The 14,041-nt window shown below is 39.5% G+C and overlaps 1 protein-coding gene across 11 annotated transcripts in view; it reads left to right on the plus strand.

Annotated features, from left to right (window-relative positions):
* Positions 1-13,761, plus strand: part of LOC143018873 (uncharacterized) — a 39,116-nt gene extending 25,355 nt beyond the window's left edge. For 3 of the 11 annotated variants that reach the window (XM_076174419.1, XM_076174417.1, XM_076174418.1), the window contains exons 2-6: positions 8,244-8,422; positions 8,971-9,096; positions 9,210-9,361; positions 9,499-9,644; positions 11,480-13,761. In XM_076174419.1, coding sequence (XP_076030534.1) covers positions 8,326-8,422; positions 8,971-9,096; positions 9,210-9,361; positions 9,499-9,644; positions 11,480-11,576 — 618 coding nt within the window. In that variant the 5' untranslated portion in view covers positions 8,244-8,325 and the 3' untranslated portion in view covers positions 11,577-13,761. Of the gene's footprint in view, positions 1-104; positions 277-8,243; positions 8,423-8,955; positions 9,097-9,209; positions 9,362-9,498; positions 9,645-9,992; positions 10,354-11,479 lie in introns of those variants that run through there. The other 8 variants (XM_076174415.1, XM_076174412.1, XM_076174413.1 and 5 more) reach the window with 6 other exon arrangements.
* Positions 13,762-14,041: the final 280 nt, after the last annotated feature.

A 14,041-nucleotide genomic window follows, 5' to 3' on the forward strand; every position in this document is an offset into this window, starting at 1 on the left:
GACTAAAGTTTAGATGACAAAAACGCCTTGTTCAGTTTCATGATTTGTTGTACTATAATGCAACATTCATTTGATTGGTATTATTCTTGGGTATTTTGGAGCATGTGGTAGTGTACCTGCCTCGGGAACTCTGGGACCCTGGCTTGCCTCCCCATGGCCAATGGCGATTGCTGCAGGTCCAGGCTTGCCAAACTGAACACAAGCACCATCCAATGCGGCCCCTCCCATGCCTGTGCCTTAAATTGTGAAAGTCAGCTGAGGACCAAGATGCCGTAGGTAGGTAGGGCACTATGTGGTTTTTTGGAAACCCTTAAAAATGTTTTCCTTGCTTTGTATCATTTCTATTTGTAAGGTTGTTGTGATGCAGCCCAAAGGGGTTTCTCCCTGTCTTTGCATGAGGGGTTGGAGATTGTGGGGGGGGTGATTAAATGAAGTTGACTTACGTGTTGCTTCAGACCCATGGCAGTGGGCAAGATGCAGTAAGAGCCAGGAAAAAAGGAAGGGAGGGCGGTGAATGGGAGTAGGGTGTGTGGAGATGAAGTGGGTGGGAGTGGATTTATGCCTATGATTTTGGCTACCTCCCATGTAAGGGGGAAAAGACAGTTGTATATATGCAAGGTAAAACTTAATTTTTTTTTAGCTTTTAATGATTTCTGAGAAACTAGTGTAAAAGAAAGATTTTAATGCAGATTGTAGTAAAAAAAAAAAAAAAAGTGATTACGAGTGATGAAGCCTATGGTCTTTAACATTGCTGCAGCTTCTTTGGACATATAAGCATGTTTAGTGATGTGGGTAAAGGAGATTAGTTTTCAAAGACTGACCACCCTTCACCTTCATCAGGTGTGATACTAAAGGCATACATAGTCTTATTATATCAACTTTGGCTCTCTCTCTTCCAACTTTTTGGATAAAAATGAGCACGCAAAAAGTCCCCCTCCCCTATTTCCACTACTACTACTATCAGACTAAGGATTAAAGAAGCAGAGTAGCTGACTGAACATATGGCCAACACTAGCAGTTCTACGTCCGTTATCACCTGTCATCACCATTCATAATGCTGTCACAGTTTCGTAAAACAACCAATAGTTTCAGCGCTCTACATGCTCATCATTGTGTAAAAAGGAGGATGAAATAAAGCCGAAGTTGGTTAGATCTAGGGCCTGGCCAGAATACTTGTCATACTTCAAGAATCTAGATGAAGGTTTGGGTGCTTAGTGGTTTTGAAGATGAACAGCAGGGAAATGTTCTTTCAGATGTCTGTATCTCAGGACCACATTTGTGGTCCATAAATAAAAGAAAATTGACCAAACTAAGATCCTCACATCCATAAGATGCTACAGTGAGTCATCGTTATACGGTACATATGCGTTCCTGAAAACCTTACTGCTAATTGAAATTATTGTATACCAAACCCAAGTTTCAACTTATGGGAAACGTACCTTCTCCCTGCTCTTTCCTCTTTACCTCTAAAACACGCAGATACCGTATATGTGAATTTTTCTAACTGTAAGTAGAATCGAGGGTAGTACTTACTAAACACCGTAACTGAGTTTACTGGATAAAGAATTACTGTATAAGGAGGACTCACTGTATTACAATAGGATTGTCTTGGGTGTGGGCAGTTTTCTGCCTTCTTTCAATCGGGGTGGCATTATGAACTTAAGCATTAAGATATGGCATCATATGTGTTGCATGTATCATTTGAAAGGCCTTTTCTTTACTGTTTAAAGACGAGATTTTTTGCAATGACAAGGTAGCACGTTAGGGTAATAATTACCCCCAGATGTCATGAGACTCAATCTGGAGACCATCATAAAGATAGTCCCAGGGTTCTTACAACAGCCAGGTTAATTGTTTGAAAGACTTCTAGGTTAAGGTTGATTTGTTCTATGATCAGGTAATTTTCCCCCCCAACAAAGTCTATATTTATAAGTAATACTTCAGCAAGTAATGATTTTGCAGTTAGAAAACGGCAGAAGTTAAGTGTATTCTTTAAGGTCCATTAGTCTTCTTTTACATTTTGTATTAAAATGTGAATGTTCAGTGACATGAGAGTTGGTCATAAAAGATCAAGGTAATAGTGAAGATACATGACCATTACTACAAGAGTTGTGAAGATTGAATTGGTGAAAGGATGTTACCCAAAGCATGCATGTATGTTTTGGCCACGTTCAAATGTACCACTTTCACGTTAAGTCTCGTTTTAAATTGTCACATTTTAGGACACCTATGCAACATGATATATTTCATGAAGCTGTTGGTATCGCCTTTATTCTTGACCATCACACCTAGAAACTGTTGGTCCTCCAGGGTTGTTCACACATACCAAAGTTACTGGGTGATAGTTATTTTTCTCATCACATCTCATTGCAATCCTGTGGAGTTCCCAAGTTTGATCAGGTCATTGAGCAGTGAAAAAAATATAAATGAATTTGACTCGTATATGACTAAGTGAAGCCCTTGTGGAATGATATACCTCTGTTTTGATAAGGATTGTACATAATGTTCAGAATAATATAGTTTTTAGCAGGTACTTTTGAAATTCTCATACGAAGCCATAATACGTTTTGAATCAAGGCTATCAATTAGATATAAAAAACTTAAATCAATGAAACAAATAATTTTATATGTATATTTTACCAAGTGAAGGCATTCTAATTTAGATGTGACAAGTTAGAATAAACATATAAACTATATATGAATGAGGCTGAAACATCTGGGCACAACAATTTCCCGAGGCCAAAATATTTAGGGCCACAACACCTGACGCAGAAACTTCCTATTGGCCCAAAGGGATGTTTTCATATACTTTATGAATTATTTGAGTGGATGAGGAGGGGGTCATTGTACAGTAAAGCAGTGGGGAGTGTGTTCTTGTTGTGGGAAAGCTGTGTTCTCAACCCAAGCTGTAGTGTGAGAGGTGCCCCCTTTGTCCACAAGTTACCAAGATGAGATGGGCATTCTTGGGGTTTAGATGTGTATAGGGAAGGTCTGCTGACTTTGCCATCCCATAAATGGGATAAAAGGTGTGAAACCTGTGAAAAGTCTAGGGTAAGTTTACTATGGTAAATATAACAAAAGAAAAAATTAAAAGGTGTATAGATAAACTCAAAGTTAATAAAACACCAGAGCCTGACGGTTGGCATCCAAGAATCTTAAAGGAAATGAAAAATGAGATTGTTGTTCCATTAGAAATTATTTTCAAGAAATCCATCATATCCGGAGGTGTCCCAAGAGAATGGAAGCTAGCTAACGTTACTCCCATATTCAAAAAAGGTGACAAAAAGAAACCAAATAACTATAGGCCTATAAGTTTGACTTCAATCGTAGGAAAAATAATGGAAACTATCATCAGAGATGCTATCGAACATCATTTAGAAAGTAACCGTTTGATAAATGATAGCCAGCATGGTTTCAGACAGAAACGTTCTTGCGTGACTAACTTGCTCGAATTCTACAACACAGTTATCTCGAATTATAACATGAAACAATATAGATTTAATATATCTAGACTTTGCAAAAGCTTTTGATACCGTCCCACACGAAAAACTACTTACTAAATTAGCTTTACACGGAATAAGTGGTAGCCTATTAGGTTGGACTAGTAATTGGTTGAATGGCCGAAAACAGAGTTGTTTTAAATGGAAAAACTTCTAGATGGAAAGTTTTTACAAGTGGAGTTCCTCAGGGTTCCGTTCTTGGGCCACTTCTATTCATAGTATATATAAATGATATAGACCATGGACTAAAATCTACCGTTTCCAAATTTGCTGATGATACAAAACTGTGCGGAGTGGCAAATGATCACTCAAACCAATAAGATATTCGAGAAGATTTAGATAAATTACAGCAATGGTCTGAAAAGTGGCTAATGAAATTTAACACAAGTTAATGCAAGGTAATGCACAGGTAAAAATAACAGTAAGTACGATTACAAGTTATTTGGAAATTCGTAATAAAAGTGGATAGTGAAAAAGATCTCGGCGTAATTATCAGTAACGACCTCAAATCATCCAAGCAATTTCAGCCTCTGAGAAAGCAAATAAGATTCCAGGACTGATTGCACGATCTTTTGATTTCAAAAGTCCATCACTCATTAACAAGCTATAAACCGTTAGTTCGTCCACATTTGGAATATGCTGTTTCTGTATGGTCACCAAATCTCATTAACCCTGGACAGGTAGCGTGGACAAACTCTCCCGCTACAGGTAGCGTGGTGTCATATCTGTTACTTTCACTTTGGGCGCTTATACCCAGTTACCATTATGCCCTTTTTTATTTATTTTATTATATTCTAATAATATAAAGACTCTACTTTCTACTGGTGAAGGAGAAAAAATGCTAAATATGAAAATAACACTTCACTTACATGATTTCGAAAAAATTTGTAAAAATAGGCATTTGGTCAAATAACAGGCACTGTACACTTTAGAATACCAAATTCCACTAATAACGAGTGTTTTCTTAAAAGTAGAAGAGTTCCTGAGTTGATTGGAGCAAAACAGCAAGATCTGTAAAGAAAAGAAAAAGCGGTTAATTTTTTATGTACAAAATCACTAAAAATTTTAGTGTGAAAGGAAGGCTATATCTATAGCAGTAATACTTATTAGATCTGAATGAAATTTTCCAGAAGTCATCTACAATAATCCTAGATGACGACAAAACCTTAGAAAATGATATTTAGTGACTATAAACTAAAAAAAAAGGCTGTTTCAATGTAACCCTTACTGTGCGCAATTTACGTAAAAGAAAGGCATATTTAGAGTACTAATAATTGATGGATATGCATGAAATTTTGCAAAAGTAATTTACAATGGCCCTAGATGAGGATAAAAAATATCAAAAATTATATTTAGTAAGTATAATCTGGTAAAAAACATTCGTGAAACTTACCACGCGTAATGGCACTGGTCACAGATGTAGTTGACATGCAGGTTTATGGCACTTTCCACACAAAAGCTTGGTCCTGGCATTAGAAGAGGAAGGGCAGAGAGGGCATATGCCTCAAAAGTCACTATAGAAGGCTCTCCTTCATCGCTACTCATGAAAAGGGCCTACAAATACTCTTCCTCCATCAGGCTTCTCTTTGCCATGCTGAAATCTGATAATAGAAAAAAATTGAAAATTAGAAATTAGCCTCAAAATCAAATTTTCGCTGCCCTCCGATCCAATATGGCGATTGGTACGGGTAGCTACACCATTCACTAATATTTTCCGATAAACACAATAAAATTATTTCACTAAGTAATAATGCAGTAATGTAAAATGCAAAACTTTTGCAATTGCGTGACTCACCCGAGTAACGGTAGCGTGGTGTCAGATATGCACCATTTACAACTTTGGAGGGCGATAGCGGGTGCAGGTGGCGGACCAGAGGTGACACACATGCTGCTTTCACTGAGGCCGGTGAATGACTAACGGTCCCTGAAATACAAGCGAGATCACGCCAGGCGTCTATGCGCAGAAACCAAAAAATGCGTTTTGCGCAGCGTCCTGGTGCGGATCTGACACAACGCTACCTGTCCAGGGTTAAAGACATTGATAGACTGGAAAAAGTACAACGGCGAGCCACAAAACTGATTCCAAATATCAAAAATAAATCATACGAAAATCGACTAAAACATATGAATCTGTTTTCCCTAAAAAAGCTTACTCAGAGGTGACTTGATACAGGTATTTAAGATTTTAAAGGGAATTGACAACATCAAAAGTGGCAAAATTTTCACATTGAATGAGAATCGGCCAAGAAATAATGGTCTCAAACTGTCCGGAAATAGATTCAATTTGGAATGGCAAAATTTTCACATTGAATGAGAATCGGTCAAGAAACAATGGTCTCAAACTGTCCGGAAATAGATTCAATTTGGAAGTAGGTAGAAACAACTTTGCCAACCGTGTAGTTAATGAAAGGAATAAACTTCCTGCACAGGTAGTGCATTGTAGTTCAGTTCAAAGCTTTAAGAATCATTTAGATAAACACCTAAGCAAGGTGCTGTAATGATTATAATTTATTTTATATTATTTGTTTTTGTTTTGTTATCATTTGTCTGGTTTTCATTTATTATTAGTTATGTCAATTTATTATTATTGACTATTTACCTGTTTGTTTATTTAACTATGCCTATACATTTATGTATTTTATTTGTTATTTACATTATTATAGTTTTTATTTATTTTATTATATATATATATATATATATATTTTTCTCCTATCCAACCTAGATATAGACCAAAAGGTCTCCTGTCGGCATGCTCCGCCTTTGTAATCCTTTGTAATAGTATCATTGGCCTTGTAACGGACATTGAATATTCAAGACAGTAACCAAGACGCTGAGTACATGATCTTCCATGACCACACTCAAGGCAGCTGGAAATCCGAACTACAACTTTTGCCTTTGGGTTACCTGTAATAGAGGATGGGGTAATATGTTAATAGATTGATTAATCCCATTATTTAGGATGCAGTAGACTCCAATCTGTGCAATAGATATTTGTATAGGTCACCCCTTTTGAACTGCCACAAAATTACACTTAATTATCTGAAGTTAGAATACAGTAAACCCTCATATGGGGATGGGTCTGTCGTTATATCCAATTGAAATACCGGACATATCAGTTTTATCCGGAAGTTTGTACCATATTAGAAATTTAAGTAAACCCTCAATATAATGGACGATATGGGGACTAGTTTGTCATTATATCTGAAGATCGGTTTTAGCGAGGGTTTGTCCAGTCAGATTTTTTTTTTTTTTTTTTTTGTCCGTTATATCTGATATGTCGAGATCCATTATATCTTGGGTTTACAAGAGTATGATTGATGGGAATAGGTGATACAGTTTCCCTGTTTAATTGATCTTGATAGGGCTAGTGAGTTCAAGTTTAACTTTTTGAGTGCAGTGATGCCTATGTTTGCGTCATGAGCCGAAAGTTGGGTACATGAGGATGCCAGCATTGGCTTCCAGATTATATTTTGTAGTTGTAGCTGAGTGACACCCATATTCTGCAAACAGGCTTGATCACATTTTCTGTGACATTATTTATTCAGAGTGAAAGAACAACTATAACAGCAGTAACATATATTTTGTAATGCGCATATTGTCATATATCATTGTGCAGAAGACAACCTGATGTGGGTATGAATATTTGACTTTTATTGGTGAAATTAAACCTGGTCAATGTGAGCTGACCCAGGGCAGTGGGATACAGGGATGACCTGTCATCCATGAGGAGCTAAAATGAGAGAGAGGAATGGGAGTGGGTACTTACCTTTTGAATTGGATCCCTTGTAAGGGGGAAAGACCCCATTGTCTATAGATAGATGGAAGCAAATGAAAGTGAATTGATAAGAGCAAAGATGGATTAGTGAATATAGTGAACTGTTATCCCTGAAACATGTTTGTGAGTAATGCAAGTATCTATGTAGCATGTTCAGTGTTGATGCTCGTTTGGTTTGATATCCAGCAATTACAGTTAAGTGCCACTTGAATGGTATGTATGTTAGAGAACTAGGGGTGATAGACTTATGCCTCTTAATCTTCATGTAAATTGTTACATGTGTGATTAATGTGGAACTGAGTTTTATTTGTCTAGTTTATGTGTACACATGCATAACTTGTTGGTCTTTTACTTCTCGCATCATGGATCCTCTCATTCCTTGTTTGTATGAGCCTTCCCTCAAATTATAGCTTGCCCTACTTTAGCAGTCTTGTCTTTCCTCTCAATATAGCTTTGGTCCTTCTTGATCTTAATCACAGCTGGAATCTTCATTTAAGTTTCTTGGTGTTTTAATTGTCAGGGCAGTGGGCAAGATGCAGGGATGACCCGTCATCCAGGAGGTGCCAAGAAAAGAGTGAGGGAGTGGGGTATGTAGGGATGAAATGGGTGGGAGTGGATATATGCTTTTGACTTCGGCTACCTCCCCTCTAAGGGGCAAAAGCTGTTGGTATATGTATACTTGTCAACCAATGAATCTGCTCATTACTTGCCATTTCCTTGCTCTTGGTGTGTCTGGGTCTTGTTGTCCATTTTCCTCTTGAAGCTAAATTTCTATTACCTCTTTGTATTCTCTGCTCTTTATCTTGCATTCCGGTTTCCTCTCGTGTCATGTCATAGGCACCTCTACCCCCTTGATGGTATTTTTCTTGTGCCTCCCCCCACATGAACACACAATTATTATTTCTTCTTGCAATATACCTGTTTAAGAATTCAGGTTTTGTTCATATTTGTATTTTTTTTTATTTCAGCCAACAACAGCAGCAACAAAAGTCTGACGAAGGAGGAGAGGGTGAAGGAGAGAGAGTGGTGTTAGCAGTGTAGCAGGAGAAGATGAATCAGTCCAAGTGCTACAAGTGTAACCGTGTGGGTCACTTTGCCCGCGAATGTCCCATGGGCACCGGACCAAGGGGCCAGAGGGGACCAAGGGGTGAGTTTTTGGCTTGTTCTTCCCCATTCTGGTAAGGATCTGTGCCTGCATTCGTTTTTAAAAATGCAACAGTCAAAAGTGTAAATTTTCCTGCATGGAGGAGAGCAGCACAGTTTCTTTTGTGATAATATTAGTCCCAATGATGCTGCTCATTTCTTAAGTTGCATGTTGGGTGTGGCACACTGTTCCGATCTTGTTTTTGGGAATGTAAGTTTTAGTTTAATGAATTAACAGATAGATTTTATGGACTTGTTTTATTACTTGTTTAATTTTCAATTCTTAACTTCTATGATAGTGTGGATGTGTTTATATATAGCATTTTACCCTGAGTTAAATTTTCCCCTGCTTGAAGATGTAAAGCCCTAGTGAACAAGGCCCAGCATCTTTATAACCCTTTGTTGTTTTCACTACCATGGTCAGTACCAAAGAGAATCTGCCATCCTTTTTGGGGAACTATGGTAGAACAAAGCCCTTGTTTGATCCCTGTGCAATCACCTAATTAATTGTTATCTGGTCACTCTGCGTGACTCCAGATTTTTACCCACCAGAGAAGTGTTACAAGTGCAACCGTCCTGGCCATTTTGCACGTGACTGCAAAGAAGAAGAAGACCGTTGCTACCGCTGTGATGGGATTGGTCACATTGCCAAGGATTGCGAGCACTCGTCAGATGAACGTAAGTCTAGAAAGGGAGTGCGTTTAGCATCTAGGCGGTTTTGTGGGAAATACGAGTGATGATGATGATCTGGCTTATCGGCCTTATTAAACGTCTTTTGTCTATTCAAACAGCATCCTGCTACAACTGCTCAAAGATGGGTCACATTGCCAGAGATTGCCCGGAACCAGAACGTACGTGCTATGTCTGTAACAAGAGTGGACATATCTCTCGCCAGTGTACCCAGAACCGTATGGAAAATAGGGGTGCCAAGGTAGGTGCAAAGGTATTTATTGCGAAGTTTGTTGCTAGCCTTAGTCCTGAAATTTTGAAACAAGTGCCCAATTTTGATATAGTGCATGTGTGTGTCCGAGGTTGTTTAAGATTTGAAGGGCGTTTTTCCCCCTCCCCCCTTCTTGGCAGTGCTATGTGTGCGGCAAGATGGGACATATCTCCCGTGAGTGCCCTCAGGGTTCGGAGGTTGAAGAGAAACGCTGCTACGTCTGCTTCTCGCCGGGCCACATCTCACGTGAATGTCCCCAGGGAGAACAGGACACCACTTGCTACAGGTACTAATGAGCTTGTAGGTGAAGACGCCATAGTGGTCAGTTGAATTGCTCAGATACCAGCCCCAATTAGTGTTAACTGTGCGTGTGTGTGTAAAAGGAAGGTATTTCTATTAAATGTTAGGCTGATGCAGGGGAGAGGCTGTTGCCTAGCTTTTGGGAAGTAAAATTTTGTTGATCACTTTTTTATTATTACCGTTATTTTATTTTTTCACATTTTGTTAGGAATACCTGTTGTAATGAGTTACATTTGCACCCAAAGTTCCTCTCTTGTTTTTCTTATTATAAATATATTCCTCTTATGAAGTGTATTGTACAGTCATAGCTGCTATTTGGTTCTCGTGTTTGCAGTTCAACTTGAGCTGTTTAGTTTACCACCCATTGCAAGGCTGACCATACTTTGAAGCCTAAAGACGGCAGCCTTGGATCCTGTTGATGCTGCAGAAGCACAAGTGTTACTTTAGTCCATTGTATTCAGTCATGTTTGGAAATTGGATTCAGTTGGAATAATCAAAAGAAAACTTGCAAACTGAAGAATTGTGTATTTATTATTGAATATTTGGTGTTTTATTTGAGGATGTTTTGCAAGATAAGAAAATCATGAGTTATTTACATTTCTTTATTGGTGTATTACCCTTAAGTTGACCTATGTAATGTATTTGCTTTATTGCATAAGCAACTTTGATAAAATAAAGGGAAAAGCACCGTTCAAGCTAGATTTCTTGTGAAGACTGTGTCTTTGCACCAGTATCCCTTCGTGAACAGCATAAAAAGAAAACTGAACCTGCTTCTTGCATGTAGGGCAAAATTTATTGCTTTACCACAATAAGACCTTGATGGGGGCTGAAGTGACTCCCACATTGGAAGAAAAAAAAAATGTACCATTAAAATCCAGAAAGAAAAAAAAAGTTAACTAAAGAAATATGGTTAACAGTCCAGTGGACAACCTACAGAGATGATTAGTGAATATTGGTGTTTTAGGGGGGAGGGAAAGAGCCATTGGAAATTGTAGGGATTCATTTTTTTTTTTTTTTTTTTTTTTTTTTTTCTCATTATTAAATATCAAAAGTAGTGACAAAGTTAGAGGTGCCTCCAGCCACACCATTAAGAAGTAGTGCAAGGCAAAGCTGTTCTTCCCTGCTGAACTTGCCTCTGTAGAACCCTGTTGGTAAAACAGTTGATGTTAGATGCATGAACGTATCAGAGCATGGCCCTGTGTAATATCATTAAGGATTTCTTGAATTGGTAGCACAACTTTCTTTGTAATACTTTGCACTTAAAAGTTTTTATTTTAAAGAGCTTTGGCATTATTTTTTTTTGTTTGCCTTAAATTCAGTGTACAAGTACTGCTTTCATTTATTCCCAGAATAGTTAAGTATAGGGATTTCACTTTGTAGCCGTCATAAGGTTCAATGAAAGGTTATGTTGTCAAATCTTTGCAATTTAGAATATTTGATTAGATATTTTAGACTTAGACCAGTTAGACCATTGATGTCTTCCAGTTTCATTATACTGGGAAGAAATATAGCAAATGGTGGTATTAACCCCTTAGATTAGTTTTTCATATATATATCCCAAATGCAGCCTCTTCAGAATGGATTTAGTTTCAAACGGTCATTGCCTATTGTTGGTGAGGCAATGGTGCCTCCTTTTGTAAAAATATATATTACACATATATCAGTTAGGCTTCAGAGTAAAAGCAGAACTTGAAAGAGGCTGGTTTTGGGTAGAGGGACCGATGGCTTTCACCAGTAGTGTTGGACAGTTGAAGGAGATGATGATGGTGGTGGTTGTGGTGGTGGTGGTGTGAAAGTGTACAGTGCAGTATTCCTCGGCAGGTGCAACCTGAAGGGCCACATGGCGCGCAACTGCACCAAGTGTTACACGTGTGGCGCCTTCGGCCACATGGCGCGCCAGTGTGACATGGTTGTCTAAGATCCCTTCCTTGACCCCCTGGCCTCTACCTCCTAAGCTGCGGGCCTAACGACGACCGACCAACCAGCCAGCGAGTGAGCCAGCCAACCAACTAAAGGTCTCAAGCACAGCTGGCACGATGGAGTTTCTGAACGAATTCCAGTACCGTGAGCAGCAGCTACTGCACGGAGGAAACGACAAACGCCCCAACCCCCCACTGTGTTCCGCCTTCCACCCGTTTGCATTTCACAGGAGAAGTGGCTGGTGTCAAATGTACAAATGTCACCCAAAGTAATATAACTGAAGTAGGAGAGCAGGTGAAGACTCAGGCAAGTGTTGTTAAGTGAAACTGAAGAAGAGGACTCTAGAAGTCGAAGAAGTGGTGTAACTAACTAGTGCTGATGAGAGACTCATCCTGGTACCTGACTTGATCTTGCTACACGACGCCGTCAGTGGAAAACCCTTTAGTGACCCGAGTGCTTTCCACAGTTTGGTAGTGCCGTGGTGGCTGCCTCGGAAGCTGGAGAGCAGAGGAGAGGGAAGGAGGAGGGAGCTCGACCGAGCCCATGTGTACCATTATTATTATTACTGCTTGTTCTATATTATACATCTGACTTTTCCTTCATTGTTTTGTCACAACGTAAATGCAGCCATATAGCACCATCATGGTATACACCAGACAATCAGGCCAAACCACCCATTGAAATTTTTTCCATCTGTTGGTTGAAAGTTTCCATCTAAGTATATGAAATCAATGCTCACATAATGATTCTGTTTATGGTTTTCTTTTCCATGTTTTGTTTTCAACTTTATTCATATTATCAGGTATGAAAATAAAAAAAAAAGTCTGTTTAGTCGTCATTTACTGTCTGTAATGTCATTTTAAAGCTCTTTTCATCGAAGACTTTTGTAAGTCGATGTGACAAGACTTTGGTGTTAGGGGATTAGGTGTAACTATATTTGCTGTAGAAGACTTACTGTTTGTGCTGATGACCGGTGTCCTGACAGTGTATTCCTCAAAATAGTGCGTCTGGTTTTTCTGGATGCGTAAGTTGACGTCACTTTAAAGTAAGGAAAGGTAATTTTAAATCACACAAGAAGGTTGAATTGTGCACATGTTAATGTTGCATCCTTGTCGTCCGAGACGTGCGAGACACGTGTGTTGCACATTTTATCCAACCAGACGCTGCAAATCAACACTTTCTTGGGCATCAAACTACACAGGAGACTTACTAAGGAGGGAAGGAAGAAGGCAGTGCTACACTCTTCACCCGAGTGTGGTCGTCCTTGATGATACTACGGGTGTTACCCCTGGTGGCAGCCTGGGAGTGTCCAATAGTACTCCCCGCCCCAGGAATGTACTGGAATCTTACTGTTTTCCTAGAGTGTACAAGTGTTAGACACATCCAGCATAGCCGGGGTCATCAGCGCAATTGTGTTCTTAGGAGAAGGAGATTGTGAACACAGCCAAGAAAATTTCTTAGACGTGGGAGAAACCAAAACGTGTTCTTGTTGGACTGTCCTGGTATTGGTTGCTTTTTTTGGGCAACTGACGCAAGGCACGTTGCGACCCAACATCCTATGCTTGAATGGAGGTGTGAAGGTGTAAATCTTGGCCCTTTGCTCACTAGAATGATCTTCCATAGAGAACAGGAGGAGAAGGGAGACATCAGTATTTGTTAGAATGGACAGCATGGGACGGTGAGGGCGTCAGTGGCAACTCCGGGGGGGTTCGTCAGGGTGATGCCCCGTGCTTCCCCTTGGGGACCCAAGGGGATGACGGCATCCCACATCGCCCCTTGTCGCTCTCCTTGCTGCCCATAGCCTTTTGTACTTGAATCCCTTATGGACATTAGGTAAAGTGTCCCCATAGGGCAAGGACGATTTACAATGTCCAAAGTGGGTCATGTATGTCCTACTAAGGTCACTCTCTGGCAACCAGTACCTGTACAGTCGCCCCTTTTGTTGTTTATAGGTTAATATTGAATATAAATGAAAGTGATACTATTTTGTTACTACGGATATTAGTGTTAATTGAGGCAGAAGAAGTGGCGATGATTGGAGGCGGTCTTCTAGTCCTTGTATTCCCACAGAGTACACGTTGTTCACATTTTTTACTCTGACGAACCAAGGTGTGAGTTGACGAATTCCATGTTCTTAGTGTGCCTGGCATACAAACCCTAATAAAATAACGGATCACACTGACTTTATTGCTTGTTTTCGTCACTGATCCTATAGTTACCTATGACTACTGGGAATGGTATGGAGATTGCAGGGAAATGATGCCAAAAGTGGCATGTGTTTTGTGAAGATACTAGTTGGACAGCTGTGGAATGTGTGACAGTTGCCGTAGACATGAACAACTTTACAGCATTTCTGTTGACTGGTCGTCATCTGCTCAGGTAATTTACTAAATTCCCTTGACATTAGCTAGTTAATACGAGCCCCAAGTACCAGAGTTGGGTATGCATATTTGGAGTGCAGTG

This window comes from Oratosquilla oratoria, chromosome 36 (assembly GCF_046742065.1).
Source record: "Oratosquilla oratoria isolate Oo_2021 chromosome 36, ASM4674206v1, whole genome shotgun sequence".
Lineage (NCBI taxonomy): Eukaryota > Metazoa > Arthropoda > Malacostraca > Stomatopoda > Squillidae > Oratosquilla > Oratosquilla oratoria.